Source organism: Pectinophora gossypiella, chromosome 20, assembly GCF_024362695.1.
Source record: "Pectinophora gossypiella chromosome 20, ilPecGoss1.1, whole genome shotgun sequence".
In the NCBI taxonomy this organism is placed as follows: domain Eukaryota; kingdom Metazoa; phylum Arthropoda; class Insecta; order Lepidoptera; family Gelechiidae; genus Pectinophora; species Pectinophora gossypiella.
Window position 1 is genome coordinate 5180615 of NC_065423.1, and position 19668 is coordinate 5200282.

Genomic DNA, 19668 nt, shown 5'->3' on the forward strand with positions numbered 1-19668 from the left:
GCAGGCAGCAAAGTTTTTCACTGGTGATTTCGCCTCTCGGAGGGTGTGACTTTATCCATGCGGAAAAACATCAGATGTTTACTTTACATAAAAAAAACAACAGAGTATAATATAACAACTCCATAGTTTTCTATGTTTTTCCACCGTGACTTAGATTTATGTTTGCTAAAACTGCTGTTGTGTTCTTTCATATCCTTTGTTTGCACTTGCACTGATCGCAAAGTTTTTTTTTTATTAATATACCTATTTTATTAATTATAATTCCCTAAAGCCGCGGGTATACGTATATTGTTCTTTCTTACAGGATGTTATGGATATAAAATTTCGGTTACGGATTGGATTCGGATTTAATAATGATTATTATACCGGATACGGTTACGGAGCTCCCTAACATCCCTGTTGGATACCAATATCACAACTCGGACACTTCATACAAAAAACCTCAGTTACACAGACACTACACATTGACGTTATTGTCCACGCGTTACTGTGTGTGTTACATCTAGCACTGACGGATGAAACGTGCAGAAATGCGTGTGTGCGTAGGTACCTGCATCCTACGAATAAATAATAAGTCCTGCATCAGATCTAGGGAATGCAAGTCCGACTCGAATCGCAAATTCGAGATCCCGCGGGATTGGAAATATCAATCCCGCGAGATCCTGAAAATTTCGGGATCTCGTCTAGTTCATAAAAAATGTAAAGTTAGGATGGCTGAAAACGATAAAAATTACTTGTTTGTGATAGTGAGGTTATAACAAAATATTTTATGAAAGAAACAAAAACCTTTATTCTTGAATATTACTAACTAAATAATTAAGTTTTCTTTGGAAATCAGAATTATCAAAACAAAAAGTATATATCTACTCAAGGAGATTCGCCCAATCCCGTCAATCTCGAATGGGATCTCGTCATATTATGCTTCGGGATTGATCCCGAAAAAATAAACGAGATCTCGCGAGATCGGGATTGCATTCCCTTATCAGATCCTTTCCAAGCTACTATACTCTTGTCTTTATACACTGTTAACGGTGGAAGGAAGTTGCCTCCGGCTGTTGACCCCATCAGTGTGTCATTCGGACTGTTACAGTCAATTACCTAATTCATTAATCATTATGTAAACAATGGAAACAAATATTTACAACGGCTTGCTGTGGCGGCGGAGTTTATTAGGTAGTAATGACTTATTTTTTGTAGAAGTTGCGAGTAACTGCGAAATAGTTTTATTATATTTAAATACGACTTTAATTACCACGTGATATATAACTCGTCCCCGCATGCCCTTGTGGGTGGGTGAAAGAGAAGGAAAAAAAAGACAACAGACTGCAATCTCATCATAAAAATCTTATTTCATACAATGTGTCTTCATGTTTTTATTTTCTAAAACCAAACGAGTTTGCGTGTTCATCGGTGATTTTAATTGATAATTTAATCGGTTTCTCGCCTTAGGCTTATAATCTCGGATAAAAACCATTTTTTTTTCTAATAAATAACACAATGCCAGGAAAACTTTTTTGAAGTATCGCTAATTCCATTGTTATAATAATTTAATTTCTCATAAGTTCTCATTATGTATAATACTTCTGGTTTACATTGAGTATAGAGCGCTAAGGGTATTTTGATGTAAAAGGATGACCAGCATTTAACATACAATGTGATACACATTAAGTACATATCTGCTCTCTTGTATGTGCGTCCTTCGCGCAATTCGCGCATTACATGTAACGTATGCCCTTTTTGCATTCGGATGTGATTTTTAATAACAAAACTTCGCAACAGACAAGCTTAAATCTGCAAGTTTTTACCCGGAATAAAGTAAATCGCACCAGCCGGGTCTACATGACAACCGCGCCGCGCGTGGCCCGAATTATATTGATCGCTTCGACCAATAAACGATACGAATGATTATGATGGACATTAAACGGCTATTGGTCGAAGACCCCGATATAATTCGCGTCGCGCGCGACGCGGTTACCGTGCAGAGCCTACAGAATATGATAAACAAAAAGGCACTAACGTGGTTTTCACTATAATATATATTTACTACTTATTGGATATCTTGAGAACTTTTCGCGTTTAAGTGCCCAGTTTTAATAAAACAAACAACGGCAGGCATTCTTGCAGGCAATTGAAATGCACATTAAAACCATTGAAAAACAATCACATTATGATGTGATTTTGTTCAAGAAAACCTCGACGTCATTCAAGTAATTTCATTCCGTGTAAAAATTGAGCCGCATTTTTTACCAAAACTGAAACTGACGTGGTGTGTCTATTACGAGGTATTGTTAACAAAACTCACACCCGAATGTGTTTTTACAAAATGGCGCTTGCGTGGTTTTTACTATAAACCGATAATGGTGCTAACTCCTACAGACACCATCAAATTTTAAATTATACCTGTCATTTTCTTATCCCGCCAAATGGAAAGAGACGGATGATTGACAGCTGTTAATTTTAAAAAGAATGAGTGAAGGAACGAATAATGCGGGCAAATCAAATAGGTATCTCGCTGGTATGCAAACCGGTTGATGTGTACTGTCAACTTAATTCTGACGGGTAATGGGCCAATGCAAAATTATTAGAGGGTTAAAATTGAAATAAGAAAGAAAGAAAGAAAAACGTTTATTATAAACGTTGACGTGTGTTCCATACATTTTATCCCTGTCTATTACCCGTCCCTTTCTTTTTCGGCGGATAAGAAAAACAGGTATAACTTAAAATAAAATTATATGGTGTGTACTGGAATTAACACCAATATGTAGACATTGACACCATCACAATAAGGAAGTGGATATTCTCGCAATGATAATAGAAAGTGGCGCAGGGCCGGTTGCAAAACCCCATCGAAACGTTAAACGACGCATGAGAAATCAAACTCAAAGTAAAGTGTGGTCTGTAATACCTCTTCCAGAGTATTTAGGATCTGTTTCATAATAATCATGTTTTTTATGAGAGTCGAATCGTATAATGACTATTAATGACTCATCATTATCATCATCAGCCCTATGACGCCCACTGCTGGGCATAGGCCTCCCCCAAGGATCTCCACGACGATTGGTCCTGCGCTGCCCGCATCCAGCGGCTTCCCGCGACCTTCACCAGACAAATATGACTCATATGAAAACATTATATACGTGTTGGTACACGGTCGAAAAAAGCTCTTTAAAATTGCAGATTAATTTAGTGGGAATAATTATAAAAACAATTTAATCATAGACCTGTATACAGAAATCTAATTAAACATGAACTTTGATTCCCTAAGAATAGGATGCATTGGAAGGTCGTCGAGTTTTTAAAATACTTGATATAACGTATCACGAAATCACGAGGCATTTCCGTGACACATTAGGAACCACAGTTACACTGTAAAGTCTGAAAAAAAAATAATCTTCTTATCGTGTGGGTTCTGAAGTGGATTACCAACCGATATATTAATAAAAAAAGAAAGAAAAATAGAAAGTAATGAGGGATTCAAATCCAATTGTGATGACATTTCCCGGAGTGGTAAAATGTTACTCAATCATAATTATTATCCAGACAATAAGAATTCGACTTTACCTAAGTTATTTGCTCTTATTTTGCAAAGGACGTTCCTTCGACCGGACTCAAACGAAACAAATAGGCCTTATTTATTTAAAATATCTATGTTAGGTATAAAGTCATAAAGCTCCCCATTTGTCCGGCCAAGTAGTTAATGCCACCTGCGGCAAATCTACAATAAGTCACGTCAAAAAAAACTAAGAAACAACTTACTTAATAATTAGCTGCTATTCCGGTATTGCAGTCTCCTGACCTCACCATAAACTAGACGTTGTCTGTGGCTTTATTTGTATAAATTACCTACTTGTAGGAAGTATATTCTTTTTGTACCTACATTCACATAATTATCCGTTTTTTTTCACCATCTTTGACGAGTTTATTGCTTGACGACTGAAAACGACTTACAAAGTAATCCATCGGCGTCGTGGGAAATATCATACAATCAAAATAATCTGTGACATGCATTCAATCAAAGAAAATAGCATCTCGCGAGCGTTATCCTGTTTTTCACAGGGTCTGCTTACGTAACCTGAAGATTTGATAGGTCTGGATTTTTTATAGAAGCCACTGCCTATCTGACCTTCCAACCCGCAAAGGGAAAACCAGCCCAAATCAAAAGAAAAAAGATTATCAAAACGAATTTAGCGTCGTCTCAATGAAGGATTTTCCAGGCTACGTACCCAAAAAAAAATTATATATGGCGCTGTACAGATTTGCCTTCGTTTAACCTTCTAATTTTATGGATAACAGACACTTCTTTTATCTTTGTTTTTAGGTATAAATTACGACCCTTGTTATTACACCCAAGTACATACAACACATCTTTCACCTATTATTATTGTGATCAAAAAGAGAGAAGCAACATTCTGATCTGATCCAAATATCAAGCGATAATTATTTATATATGGGTCTGCTATTACATTATATTTATGTACCCGAGTAATGAGAAAATAGGTTAACATACATACACATACATAAACTCACGCCCGTAATCCCTAATGGGGTGGGCAGAGCCACAAGTAATCAAAGACAACTTGCAGCCACTGTTGATACGAAGTCCAAAGATGGATATGATGAACCTTATGGTGATAAGGGATCAGCCTATCGCCCATAACATTAGTCCATCATGTTAGAGGACACAATCCCTCTGTCGGTTTTTACGACATGCCCGGGAAGAGAAGCAGCTGAACGTGAATAGGTTAATTATCACGTTATATCTGTACAGGGCCATCTATATTTTGTTTGGGGAAAGTAGGCTAGAAAGTTCCTCAATGTGAAAATGTGTTAGGTTTAGGAGCTATGAGGGAATAGATGAAAAGGTATAAATGTTACTTGGAATGCCTACATCCTACTCAAATACGACGCAACTCTACCTTGAACATTCTTATAGTTGTTAAACTTAGACGGGTAACCGTTGGGTTGATGAGGTTGGTACTCCACCTCACAACCCACACGATAGAAGAGAGAGTAACCGTTAACTTGCTTTTTTATTTATTTACATAGTTGTACCAGGACCATAGCGGCAAATCTACAATAAGTCAAGTCTAACAACAAACTATTATGTGTTATGTTTGATGTTAAAGGCTTTTGGATTTCACAGTAAAATTGTTCGGGTAATATGGTTAGATGCGGTGACGGGCTTTCACGTTTTTGGTATGATAGCCCTCGGGGTAATGAAATGGTGAACATATAGGTATGAATGTATGTATGAACTGAATCGAATGAGCGCTTCGGAAGGTACTTTCTCATTGGTAGTAAAAATGCGGACGCGGAGCGGTCTCCCGGTCAATAGGATAAAAAGACCATTGAAATATAAGGAGAAACTAACCGCATACTGTTAGTCAGATTTCTTATAGAGCATTGCCTTTCATTGCGTCTAAAAAGGCCTCATTGACGCAATTCATCTCAAAAAGCAATATTGCTATTTGATATTATGTATGTCGACATTCCGCACTTTTATATTATATGCGCAAATGTCAAATTGCAATATTGCTTTTTAGACGAATTGCAACAATGTGGTCCATTTTAAGCCCCAGTTCAAGTAGTTAACTAATCTAGCTCTAAAGTCAACGAAATCTCAAAAATTAATCGGAAAAGGGGGAGCATGACAGTGCCCCCGCCAAGTCGAGCGCGATGCAAACACCGCCGTACCATCCTCTACTGGAACCATTTCGCCGCATTTTCTGACCCCTATTTGAGAACCTTTGGATAAGACCAGAACGCAGAAATTTTCGTCATCCAGTAAGCTATAATCACATACTTAAAATCCAAAATTTCAAGTCTGTAGGTCATTTCAAAACCAAAGTTAAGCGAAAGCAAAGTTTCGCATTTATGACACTCACTCACTCATAATCATCAAAATAGAACTAGTATTTCCCATAAAGTCAGAGAGCTGAAATTTGGTACCAATTAGGGTTTAATGGCCTTTTATTGACGTAAGAATGTAAAAAAGATTTTTTCTTATGTCGTATACTACATCAGGTTTATTAGTAACTAATACGATGTTAGAAGAAACTTCCTTATGTTGTCACGTCACCCACATTCTTATAACGAACTACAACGAGTTCAGTGGAATTTAAGTGTATAGAAGCAATGTGGTAGCTTACATGAGATGCATGTGTAACATTGCTGTATTATAAATACATACATTCAAACTCTTCCTAAGTATATCCTGTTGCCAAAGTGCTCTATATTTCTCTATCATGTTTTCTCTGTAGCTCTTCTCGGCTGTAAACTACGCCTTTACAATTTTCTTCTATCGTGTGGGTTATGAAGTGGATTACCAATCCCATCAACACTGGTATCAGGGTTACTATTGAGCCACCAAAGGCCCATGACATGGCTCATGTAACGACTACTAACTTACATCAGTAAGTAGTAACCGGGACCAACGGCTTAATGTGCCTTCCAAAGCACGGATCGTCTTTATTTCGGACAAAGCCTAGAACCAAACTAGGGATCATAAAGTGATTTTCGTGATGTGTCCCCACCGGGATTTGAACCCGGGATCTCCGGATCGTGAGCCTAACGCTCATACCACTGGACCACGGAGGCCGTTACAATTATTACGTGTAACAAGTTGTAAGCGTAACGGCGATTGTGATCTAGTGGTTGAGCGTTGGGCTCTCGACCTAACCTAACCAACGTTAGGACATTGCAAGCTGACCCGACACACCCGATTGTCCAAAAGTAAGATGATCATTCAGAAGGCACGTTAAGGCGTATAAGTACGTAGTCATTATATGAGTCATGTCAGGGCCTGTGATGGCTCAATAATAACCCTGACACCAGGGTTGATGAGGTTGGTAATCCACCTCATAACCTACACCTACGAATAATAGAAGACGCATTTTGTGTACGTGACGACTGACACAGGTCATCTGACGTGAGGTTATGTTATGTCGACTGACTCATATCATGTGTTACTAAACTGACCGACGAGTATAGCCGTCTAACCGGTGGCATAGTCCACATTTTTGTTTACTAAACATCAATCAGTAACTATGCTACTGCGCACCTATTAAAGCAGTAGATCAAGTTAATTAGGAATTGATGGCTTGTCATCTTTGAGATTTAATCTTTAACACGTTTTGCATTACATAAACGTATGCGTACGTGCCGTTGCTGTGCGGTTCATCTACTGGATGAGAAAAGCGAATACGCCATTATGCGCCATTATTCGTAATTAATCCTCATGTCATGCGTAGCGTAGACTTTACAAGATCAAGATCTTGGCGACTTTATCCTAATCAAACAAAGGTACCATACCTTCAGGCACCTTAGCTTGGGCTACTGTTGTTCCAATCCGTAAAGGAGCCCTAGCAGTCGTTCTAGGTGTATAGTAAAGATCTGCGGGCCTAGCACCGTGAGCACGCGACTCTTTCTCGCTGCGACAGAGATCGTCTGTCTCTTTCTGTGCAGTACTGTGAGAGAGTGACGGGTGACGTATGTCGAGGCGAGAAAGAGTCGCGCGCTTACGGTGCTAAGCCTGCTGCTCTGGTTGGTACACACGTCTTAAAGCTGCAAAACTTGTTGGGACACTTTTCATCCGCTCCGCTGGCGTAGGCTTCTGGCTAAGAAGTTAATGCCACGATAAAAAAAAAATTGACGCAGGCTGGTTTTGCTATCGAAAATCGTTTGTGTGTTCAAACGAATGTATGACACGAACGCTGTTCTATAGCAGAGTTTGCCTGACCGAGTAAGTAGAGGACCGGATGAAAAATCATGAAGTAAGACAATTAAAGTAAGTTGACTAGAAAAAAAGCTAAAAGAAAATAAGCTCCTCTGAATGGAAATCTTCGCTAAATATGCCCTAGTTCTGATATCAAAGAGAAAATTCCTCGAATAGAACTAAATTAATTGTGAGCGTTATATACCTGTTATGCTCGTAACAGGTAAATCATTAGAGATGCGCCGAATTTTCGGTTGGTATTCGGCATATTCGGTACCAAAACCGAATATTCGGTTTTAGTGTCGCATTTGAATATTATAATAATTAATTATGTGTATTTCAGGGAATCAATACAATCCTGAAATTTTAAAAATTAGAGCGAATAGAAAGGTAAGGTTGTACCACCTTAGGTCACTTACTTTCAAGTGAAATTGTGGTCAAACGCAAAAAACCATGATGTATGAACAGATAGAACTACTTAGTTACTTACTTCCTCAGGCGGTTTTAGCTAAACTACGTACTCTTGGAGGATTTACCATAGACGTAGCGCGAAACCGAATAGTACGACCGAATATTCGGTACGGAACAGTCAAACCGATTAATATTCGGTTCACTCACTATTCTGCGCTTCTCTACTCGTAATCCGCATCTGAGAATGCTTGCAGCTTCGCTCCTGTTTTCTAAAATAATCCTTTTTTATTAAACACGATATTACAATACTCCCACTATATTAAAATGTTGATACCTACGAACGGATAGGTTATTATTTATGTTATAAAATCTCTGAGATTATTTTATTTACCTTTGTGAGTTTTATCGATATTTAAGTAGAGGCAGGTACCATGTTAACTAAACTTTTGATTCTGATTTAGAATACTTATACAGCCTTTCCCAAACTTTTATATCATCAGACCTCTAAGAAATTTTACTAAGATTCGCATCACGCGGGCAATATAAAAATATATGTAAGTATATACATATAAACCAGGTACACTTATAACTGGTACAATGCCAGTTACCACCGCCATTTAAGTTCAAACTTTTTCTTTAAGGTGAGTTTCAGCCAATTCGCGGAACGAATGTAAAAACAAACGTCGAAGTAGAAGCCAGTATCGTACCAAGTAAGTGGGCGGACACCGCACGATTAGGCACCACACGAGATGTTACTACCTTCAAGATTAACAGCGTCTCACGATCACGGATAAAAATGCAGGCACGGATAAGCTGTGCGTGGTGCCTTCTTCCTTTTTTGAAACGGAGGCTACGTAAAAGGGTTGAAAGTTCGATATTCCTGTAGATTTGTGCGTATTAAGGTTGTCGCCTACGTTTCGGGCCTTTTTTTGACGTGACTTATTGTAGATTTGCCGCAGATGGCATTAACTACTTGGCCGGACAAATGGGGAGCGCTGAAGGCGCTCACCCGGTACGACGTTTAAGACAACAGGCCTGAGGGTGCCCAGTTGGGCGCGAACCTCGGCTCAGGGCGTCGTCTGAGAGGAAAAATATTTGAAAGAATTAATCGACCCTAGTGGGTCGATAGCGATAAGCGCTGATTGAGGGAAATCGTCGACCACGCCGGCGGGGTCCTTTTCGGGCCTCAAATTGCATCCCCGTTATTAATAGATCCATTTCATTACTCAGGTTAACAATGTACCTAACTAGTATCTACTATTGCGTGAGATGGTTGCCCACGTAAAATGATTTGGTCACGGCCATTAGCTCATGTTAATTATACTTCGCCGCTTCATTCGAAGATATAAAGTTAACCATGTAGTCCTTTTAACCTACTAGGCACACATCGCACGTATTTTAGAGATATCGATTTACTTAATCGATACCATAATGTTTTTTCCAGTACCTACATCCCTAACAGTATGGCCAACAAACGTCATTCTTTTTTCGTGCGAGGCTGCGCACGCACGTATTATAACCTTATCGTCGTTCTAATACCTTAGTGTCGTTATTTTTCAAATATCATGCCGAAAAGAAAACATTGTGATGATGGTGACAAAATTGAGCGTTACAAACGCAAAATCAGAAAACTGGAAGAGAAATCTCGCCAGAAAGAAACGCGAAAACGTGTCATAACTTATTCATCGTCGGATTCCGAGAAAAATTCAGGTGAGTTATAATTTTATTTTTACTGGTTTTTTGTATAGTTATACAATGCACCTGGAGGTTGACCGTGGGTCATCACAAAGGTAGCTAATCTTGTCTGGAGGTTAACCGAGGGTTATCACGATGACATTCCCATTTTGTTTGGCCGTTTGTTTTACGGGTTACGGTATCGTTACGTAATACACCTAGAGGTTGACCGTGGGTCATCACGATGGTAGTTCATCTAGCCTAAGAGGGTAACCGAGGGTTATCACGTAGGCATTTTATAATTACCTACAATTAACATTAGTAATTATTTTTTCTCATACCGTCAAACTAAAACGCTAAGAGGTCGACCGTGGGTCTTCACAATAGCAAGATGATTGATTTATGTTTACACTGCGTCGGGTAGTCAAATATGATGTTTCAATAAAACTGAGAAGTAAACCGTGGGTTGACTTACAGTTAAGCAGTTAAAAACATTAATTAGTGTCATATAAGTACGCCATTTGTAATATTACGTGACATGGTATTATAAAAGACTACCCTTCATTACATTATGTCTTATATCGGTTTTAGATGATGAACAACCGATTAAGGACGTCGAGGCGGCGGAGTCCGCGGAGGATTTACTCCCGGACGACCCCGCGCCTGCAGAAGACAGCGCCAATGCCGACTCTGTTGAGATTCCCCAACTTGATCCGGAGATACTCGCGGCGCTAGGTGAATCTACGCAAGATACGCCCAACTTTGGCCCTAAAATACACGATAGCTTGGCACAACTGTGGTTGCCAATATTACGTAAAGGTCTTGATAAAGAGGTAAAAGAAAAATTGCTGAAACAATTTTTAATACCTGAAAACTGCCCTCTACTGAAGGCACCAAAATTAAATCCCGAAATATCGGCAGTAGTACCGGAAGCTAGTAAGGCTCGCGACAAGAGAGTTGAGACCGTTCAACAGCAGCTAGGCCTGGGTATTACGGCCCTCAATAAAGGACTGGAACTCCTTTTAGATGATGGACAAAATAGGCTCGAAGCCATTAAATATCTAAGTGACAGTTGCCGACTCCTGTGTGAGGTGCACTTTACGGAGACCGAGGCTAGGAAGAAGTTTGTAACCCCTGGATTGAACAAGACGTTCTTAAATATAGTACAAGATGTAGAAAGGGATGAGATGCTTTTCAGTAAGAAGCTTCCTGAAAAGATCAAAGCATCTAAAGCAATTGAGAAACAGGGGCTGCAAATTAAGAAGCCCCCTCCATCTAACTCAAAGCCGAATAATCCTCCAACCTCACAGCCGTCAACAAGCCGTTCTCGTCAGTCGGGAAACTGGTCGAGCCCCCGTTACTCCTCGAACAGAGGGGGGAGGGGGGGAGCGAAACGGACATCAGCAGCAGGTCGTGGCAGGGGCACGCCAACGGCGACCCATTCGAAGCAGACCAACCAGAGCAAGCAGCGAGCCACAACGCAACAGCAATAGAGGTACACGCAGGCAGAATCCATCACTTTTATGATCGTTGGTTAAAAATCACTGACAATCAAGTAGTTCTTGAATGGATATTAAACGGTTATTCTATCCCCTTCGCCGGTGAAGTCTTACAAACCTCTTCCCCGGTTTGTTCAGTGGCACCCACTGAAGAAGCTGATATGTTTATAGCTATAAAGAAACTTATAAACCTAGGTGCCATTTCAGAATGCAATAGGTCCAAAGGCGATTTTATATCTAGTTTCTTCTTGGCACCTAAGCCGAACGGGGATAAAAGGTTTATTTTGAACTTAAAGTCGTTGAACAGATTTATAGTCAAGACTCATTTCAAAATGGAAGACCATAGAACAGCAGCTAAACTCATACCAAGAAATGGCTTCCTAGCTACGGTAGACTTAAAAGAAGCGTATTTTTTAGTCCCGATTGCCAAAGATAACCGAAAATTTTTACGATTTGAATTTGACCAACCGTATGAGTTTAACGCTTTGCCCTATGGTCTATGCGATGCTCCAAGAGTTTTTACAAAAGTAATGAAGGTAGTTACAAACTATCTTAGGAATAAAGGTTATAAATCTGTTGTGTACCTAGACGACATATTATGTATAGGTGATACGTATAGCGAATGTTGTCGTAACGTAAAGGAGACCTGTAAGTTGCTAGAATGCCTAGGATTTGTTATTAATCACAACAAAAGTGTATTGAATCCCCAACAAACTTGCCGGTTTTTAGGATTTATGTACAATTCAGTGGATTTGTCGTTAAGTTTACCATCCGACAAACGATCCAGCATTTTGCAACTTATCAAAAAATTCACCTCTTTGCCCAAATGTACTATAAGGGATTTTTCACAATTGATTGGAGTTCTCACAGCAGCATGTCCAGGTATAAAGTATGGTTGGCTTTATACAAAGGCGTTGGAGCGTGTGAAGTTCTTAGCCCTACAAAAGAACAACAATTACGAATCAAAGATTAAATTACCTGCTTCAATTTTGACAGATCTTTATTGGTGGGAACAAAATATAACCTGCGGTAAAAACTCCATGAGATTGAAAGAGACTTTTGACCTTGAGATATATACAGACGCCTCTAGAACAGGCTGGGGCGCTTTCTGTAACGACAATCGCGTAAATGGGGGGTGGAAAGACGACGAGACCTCTTTCCACATAAATTACCTCGAATTACTTGCTATTTTCATGGGATTAAAATGCTTCGCCGGAAACATTTCAAATAGCTCTATCTTGCTTCGGGTGGATAACACAACAGCTATTAGCTATATCAACCGCATGGGTGGAGTCCAGTTTCCACATTTAAATAACCTGACTAAAGATATGTGGCAGTGGTGTGAGAGACGAAACATTGTGCTTTTTGCATCGTATATAAATACTCGCGACAACATTGAAGCAGACGAGGAGTCTCGAAAAATAAACATTGACACAGAGTGGGAACTATCCGATTGGGCTTTCCAAACCATAGTTCAAACTCTGGGTCAACCAAAAATTGACTTGTTCGCCTCTCGCACCAACGCCAAATGCGAACGGTACATTTCGTGGAAACCAGACCCTGACGCTATAACTATTGATGCTTTTGCGATTAACTGGCAGTCTGAATTTTTCTATGCATTCCCACCTTTTTCTCTAATTCTGAAATGCCTTAGAAAAATCCTTGATAATAAGGCTACCGGTATTTTAGTCTTTCCCTATTGGCCAGGACAAGCATGGTTCCCCTTGCTTAAATCTATGCTTACTTCAGAAATAATATATTTCAAACCTAACAGGGACCTTTTACATTCCCGTTTCAGAACGCGTCATCCTCTACACCGCAGTCTTACCCTGGGGGCCGCGACGCTCTCAGGCTTGCCCTTACAAGACGGAAAACCCCGGAGGTAGCATTAGATCTGATGCTAGCTTCAGTATCGGAAAATACAATGAAGCAATACTCCGTTACTTATAAGTTATGGTGGCAATTCTGTCATAAAAATAGCATCAACTTATTTGAACCTGATATTGCATCTGTTATTACTTTTCTAGTAGATCAATATAATAAAGGATCATCATACGGTTCAATTAATAGCCACCGGTCTGCCCTATCGTTACTCGTAGGGAATAACGTAGGCTCAGACGAACAAGTAAAACGGTTATTGAAAGGAGTTTACAAACTGAAAACACCTCGTCCCAAATACAACAGTACTTGGGATCCGCAAGTCGTACTGAATCACATTTCTCAGTGGTATCCTAATTTAGAAATTTGCCTCGAACTGTTGACTAAAAAGCTTGTGGTGTTACTGGCTCTTTGTACAGGGCATAGATTACAAACATTGTCGTTAATAAAAATTAACAATATTTGTACTTCTTCTTCGGGACTAAAAATTTTAATTACTGATATAGTCAAAACGTCAGCAGCAGGTCGAGACCAACCGCTTTTGGTTTTGCCATATTTTGTGACCAACCCTGCTATTTGTCCGGCTAAGACCCTCGAGGATTATCTCTCGGCTACAGCAAATTTGCGTCCTGAAGGTACAGATAACCTTCTAGTGTCATACAAAAGACCACATAAGAAGGCCACATCTCAGACCATCGGCCGCTGGATCAAACAGACGCTGGCGGTGAGCGGCATCGATGTTGCCGTGTTTGGCGCGCACAGTACGCGACATGCCTCCACCTCCGCTGCCGCCACCGCGGGCGTCTGCGTCGACACCATTCGTAAGGCGGCTGGCTGGACCAGCACATCGCTAACCTTTGCCAGATTTTATAATAGGCCTGTTAGCGATGATGGTGTCTTTGCTCGAGCGGTGGCTGGTGAGACTTCATCGTGATTATAACTTAGTATATATACTCATTATACCTATTCGTAATTATTGAATTATAATACCACAATTTTATGATGCCTCTCTATGGTTATTTAAGGCTTAATTTATTTAGAATTAAGTTTATTTTTGTTGATTAGATTTAACTAAAAGATAGTACTAATCGAATAAACGTTTCCTAAGGTGATAAATGTTTTTCTTTATATAGAAAAATCTCTAAACATCTACATGGTTAACTTTATATCTTCGAATGAAGCGGCGAAGTATAATATATGATCAAACGAACGAAGCGAAGTTCAATCAATATTATACGAGTCGCTTCATTCGAAGATATAAACACCCTCCCACCTCAACCCCATACACTTACAAAACGTTATTATTCGGAGTCTTACTCTAAACGAATGACGTTTGTTGGCCATACTGTTAGGGATGTAGGTACTGGAAAAAACATTATGGTATCGATTAAGTAAATCGATATCTCTAAAATACGTGCGATGTGTGCCTAGTAGGTTAAAAGGACTACATGGTTAACTTTATATCTTCGAATGAAGCGACTCGTATAATATTGATTGAACTTCGCTTCGTTCGTTTGATCATATATAATACATACCGAAATTCAATGTATTGTGCGAATGTGTTTTCCGATGTTAACTATTTAAAATGTAGCATTAAATTGTATCTATGATAAATAAATAAATAAAATAAATAAAAAAATTAAGGCAACTTTAACTTAGTAGGTTGTTTTGTTTATATCTAGTTTATCTGTTGAATAGATTAAGTATGTTTACTTTATGTTTAAACATGAGACTGATCTATTTATAGATTAATGTTAAGATAGAGAGTGTAAAGAAGAAATTATATTACTGGTTGGCGGTTGCTATCAAAACTAGCCAAATGTTAATAATTTCGATTTTATATACTGTCAAATTGATTTGGCTTTACTGTTATTCAACACACACAGTTGAAAAGCCTCATTCCACAATCAGGCAATACAGGTAATACTGAGAGACTGGACTAAAATGAATTTGTCTTTGTTAAGTGTCTCAGTAGGTATAAACCAAAAATAAAATTATGATATATTTTTTACTAACATTTTTTAATTTTTTATTTGCTCAAAATCTAAAACTATTTATAAAAATCCACAAACACCACATACACACACTAACATATTTATTTATAAGTAAATATTACAATGAAATGTCGATGTAATAATGTCTGAATAAATAAATAATATTATTTCATTATTAATAAGTTAATAAGATAAATTATTAAAAAGTAAATGTTTATAAACACAATATTTCCGGCCCCCGAAACAACCTAGATCCGCGCCTGTCGCCCTCGTGCTTGGGCACGTGTTAGCAAAAACGTGATGAATTATTATGAGTGCTACAGATTGGTTCATCTAACCGTGCTGTGTGCAGTATGCTCGCCAGTAATTGTTCCTTCCGTTTGGGGAGCGCGTGCACATACCTACGTAACGTCGCCTTACATAGAATACCACGCAAGCGCCTTTTTGAAAAATCACATTCGAATGGGGATTTTTGTTAACAAAACCTAGCAATAGACACGCTAGATTCATTCCAAATAAAAAAATGTATTCGGAATGAAATCGAGGTTTTGTTGACGAAAATCACATCAGAGTATGATTAAAAAGATGGTCCTTAAGTACGTAGTTTTCACTAAAAAAATATTTATACTTTATTTAGGTCAATTTTACATCCATATCAGCTAAATAAAGCATAAAACACAGGAAAAGAAAATACTTAAAGGCTAGAATACACCATAAGTGCACACTGTTAGATGCTGATGGGTCCAGTGCTTTATAAAGCTGCTGCCCCACTTGTCATCTATTGCAGCCAGGATGCTGTTAGTGCGGCTCACCGTTTGCGAGTATGGAATGACGATAACTTGTTTATTGAAAGGGGGAATATTGCGGACGTATTTACACGTTACGTACATACTACGAGTAGGTCAAAAGGTTAAAGTTCTAATTTACTATATCAGTGTGAAGATAGGTCAAAGGTCACGTTGACTTCATCGAAACGTTGACCTTTAGCGACGCAGATGGTATTAGATTTGACTAAATGGAAATTATTCAATTGATTGATTTACTATATTTTCCTTTTTGAGAATTTGAACCTATTATCAGTTTTAAACGAAATTTCGGCCCAAATTACAGTAAGTCACTGTCGGCCAATTTTGTCATGAAATATCACCAAATTATGAGAAAGTTCATACATAAACATAGTACAGAAATGAAAGTTGATGAATTTGAAAACGGGCAAAATATTGCATAATCAATGTGTAGGTGTATTTACGCCCATACCACCTTTTTTTTTTGACGTGACTTATTGTAGATTTGCCGCAGATGGCATTAACTACTTGGCCGGACAAATGGGGATGGCTCTCACCCGGTAACCCATACTACCGCTATAGCAATCGAAAAGGCAAAGCACACCACTGCACATGCATAATATTCAGTGTTCTTGTACTATACTGCACCTAGAGACTCAACTCTGCCTCTGTGGTCCAGTGGTTGACCGTTGGGCTCACGATCCGAAGGTCTCGGGTTCAAATACCGGTGCGGACATATCATAAAAGTTACTTTTTGATCCTTAGTTTCGTTAGGAAATAACAGGCTGATCACCTGAATGTCCGGAAGTAAGATGATCCGTGCTTCGGAAGATACGTTAAGCCGTTGGTCCCAGGTGAGCCATGTCAGGTGCTTTAGCGACTGAAACTAGGGTGCTGAGGTTGGTAACATCTCACAACCCACACGAAAAAAAAGTTGAACAGAAAAAGTAGCTCGATGAAAGGCAGCAGTAGAGGTGGTCACAATAGCCAGACGGAGTATGCTTCAACTCTTTCATTCCCAACTTAAACACATTTACTCTAACAAAAAGTTACAAGCGGACCGGTAAAAATGTTAATTGGCATTCACAATGGGCACAATAAGTATTTCCTGCCTATGTGCGCCTATGTATGGCAAAGACCTCTTTCCCTTTTCCATGTTTGGCTGACTTTCGCAATTAAATCGCTCAATCGATATCGTATAGGCACACAGTTCAATGGGCCATCTCATGCAAGGTCGGCCAATCTTGGCCATACGACGGGTATGTCCTTTCCCTGTCATGAGTTTATGTGAGTGATCCATATAGGATACCAAAAGTACTTCATTACTCGACTGTGGCGAAGTATACAGGATGTTAGTGACATCGTAACGAAAACTGATGGGTGATTCAGACCATGATTCTGAGTTGATATCAATCGGAATTTTCGTCGCAAAAGTATGGAAATTCTGAGTGGAAATTCCACTTGTTATCAACTCAGAATCACCCCCTCAGTAGCCCTTACGGTGTCATTAACACCCATAAGTACTTGTTACAATTACTTGTACGGGGTGTAAGTAACATCGTAACGAATACTGAGGGAGATGATTCAGCTCATTATTCTGAGTTAATATCAAGTGGATTTTATCATCGCAAAAGTATATAATTGATAATAATATTTAAAAAAAAAACTTGAATTTCGCGACGGAAAATTCCACTTGATATTAACTCAGAATCCTGGTCTGAATCATCCCCCTCAATATTCGGTACGATGTCACTAACACCTGTATAGGAGGCTAATTATGCCCTATTAATAAGTTCGCGCTACTACAGCATACGACCACGTCTACTTTGTGAACATAACTATATCTAATACCTATTATATTATATTGAAAAACCTACCTATTGTATTGAAATAGCAATATACAGTGTTTGTAACAGTGTTTTTACAAGAAAATAAATTAAATAAAAAATAAGTAATCTATTTACTTAGTACATGTATACATGTTACTTTATTGTTTATACTTAAGGTTTTCGGAGATACCTATATATTTTGTTTTCAAACTTTTAAGAGCGCGGTATTTCCGTATTCGGGTTTTAGTTTTTATACTTACCTATATTTTTTTCTTATTATTGTCATACTTTCTATAGTTAGTATGATTCAACTGAACTAGGTACAATAAGTTTTGCAACAATTTTTACGACAATCCCGCGATGATAAGCAGCAATAAAATATGCTTAAGTAAATGGGTGCATTGTAAAATAGGGTAGTAAAATTTACTACTTAGTACGACTTCCTCTTAGCTATTTGCATACTGATCGATTCTTTAAATAAGTCTAGTTCTTTGTGGATGTTGAGAAATACGCAAGCGGCCAACCTTCTCGACTGTGCCACGTCCATAGAAACAGCCCACATTATTGGTAATAACACGTTTGTATTCTCACATTGCGAGCAGGATGAGGGAAGACCTCGATAAGTATAATAACATACATAAACAGCCTATACGTATACGTCTCACTACTGGGCACATGCCTCCTCTCAATCAACCGGAAGGGAGCGGGTTGGTGGAGGCATTTGAGCTAGTACCCCGGGACCAACGGCTTAATGTGCCTTCCAAAGCACGGAATCATGTTACTTTTACGGACAACCAGCCTGCAATGGACAGTTTGCTCCTAGTCAAACAAAGGACAATCTCACAAAGTTGTTTTCGACAGTCCATCGGCAATCGAACCCGGGCTTCCAAATCGTGAGCCCGATTCTCTAACCACTAGGCTACGGAAGCTGTAAAGTATAATCATCATCATCAATTTAAGAGCCACGCTCTTGTCGGTGTATCATTTTCCATTCTAGTCTATCAAAGGCCATTTTTTTGACTTCCCTATAAAATAATAAGTAACATTTAAATTAAGAACAGTTAGTATTAACACGGGCGCTGTGACAGTTTGCAGCGGGACTGAAACCCACTTTTCCAGGTCGACCCTTTCGCTATCGGAAATATAATGTTGGTAGCGGTTATCGGTAACCGTAGGTGCCTACTATTTAACCTTATTCTTTTTCTAATCATAATGTTCATGCTACGTAATACAAAGCCTAAAGAAACCTTCCATTTAAATTCCATTTTTTTACCCATAATTACTATATAATTACCACACTCTATTAACTATGTTTTAATTCGTAATGTTATAGGCATGCAAAGAGGAATAAAAACATAGACTTAGTTTTTTTCGCGTTTATTACGCGAATATAACACAATAAAATAGACGTAGATTCCCGCCCAAAGCTTTCAATCAAACGTCTCATTCAACTTATAAAATATTTTTTGCCATCATTCTAACGAACCGTATTTTTCTTACCGTGGGTTGGGTCAATGACCGACATCATCAATCCTGGTGTCAGATTCATTATTGTACTAGGCTCATGTAACGACTACATACTTACTACAGTAAATTAAGTATCTACTTACTACGTACACTACATCCGGGACCAACGGTTTAACATGCCTTTCGTAGCACGGAATCATCTTATTTTACTGACGATCAATGAAGCGTATAAGATTAAAACAGGCTTATAGTATCGTGTTGCTAAGGCTTGAAAAGATTAATTTACATATTTATAGATTCCGTTAGAAATAAATAATAAGTTCGCGGTATTAATAAATCTGTATAGACTGGTACACGGCCTACTTGATGCCCATAAGGATTATACGCGTGACTTCATTCCTATGCGCATTATTAAAC

The 19668-nt window shown here is 38.7% G+C and overlaps 3 protein-coding genes across 5 annotated transcripts in view; 2 read left to right on the plus strand and 1 right to left on the minus strand.

The window, feature by feature from the left end:
• LOC126376165 (calcium release-activated calcium channel protein 1-like) overlaps positions 1-19668 on the minus strand; it is a 66569-nt gene that overhangs the window by 32872 nt on the left and 14029 nt on the right. The gene's annotated exons all lie outside the window — the stretch shown is intronic.
• The window catches only part of LOC126376168 (methyl-CpG-binding domain protein 4-like), a 44309-nt gene that overhangs the window by 1155 nt on the left and 23486 nt on the right, over positions 1-19668 (plus strand). The gene's annotated exons all lie outside the window — the stretch shown is intronic.
• On the plus strand, positions 9448-13149 carry LOC126376167 (uncharacterized). Of its 2 annotated transcripts, XM_050023381.1 has the most exons (3): positions 9448-9835; positions 10391-11294; positions 13097-13149. In XM_050023381.1, exons 1-2 carry the CDS (start codon positions 9691-9693, stop codon positions 11290-11292), a joined length of 1047 nt encoding a protein of 348 aa, XP_049879338.1. In that variant the 5' UTR covers positions 9448-9690; the 3' UTR covers positions 11293-11294; positions 13097-13149. The 2 variants fall into 2 exon arrangements, with proteins under 2 accessions (XP_049879338.1, XP_049879336.1); XM_050023379.1 differs by lacking the exon at positions 13097-13149 and having other exon boundaries at positions 10391-12101.

Excerpts from the sequence above, each read along its gene's own strand:
- LOC126376167 (XM_050023381.1), top strand. The coding sequence starts at position 9,691 with ATGCCGAAAAGAAAACATTGTGATGATGGTGACAAAATTGAGCGTTAC. Across the intron at positions 9,836-10,390 it reads GGATTCCGAGAAAAATTCAG|ATGATGAACAACCGATTAAG; the intron begins GTGAGTTATAAT and ends TATCGGTTTTAG.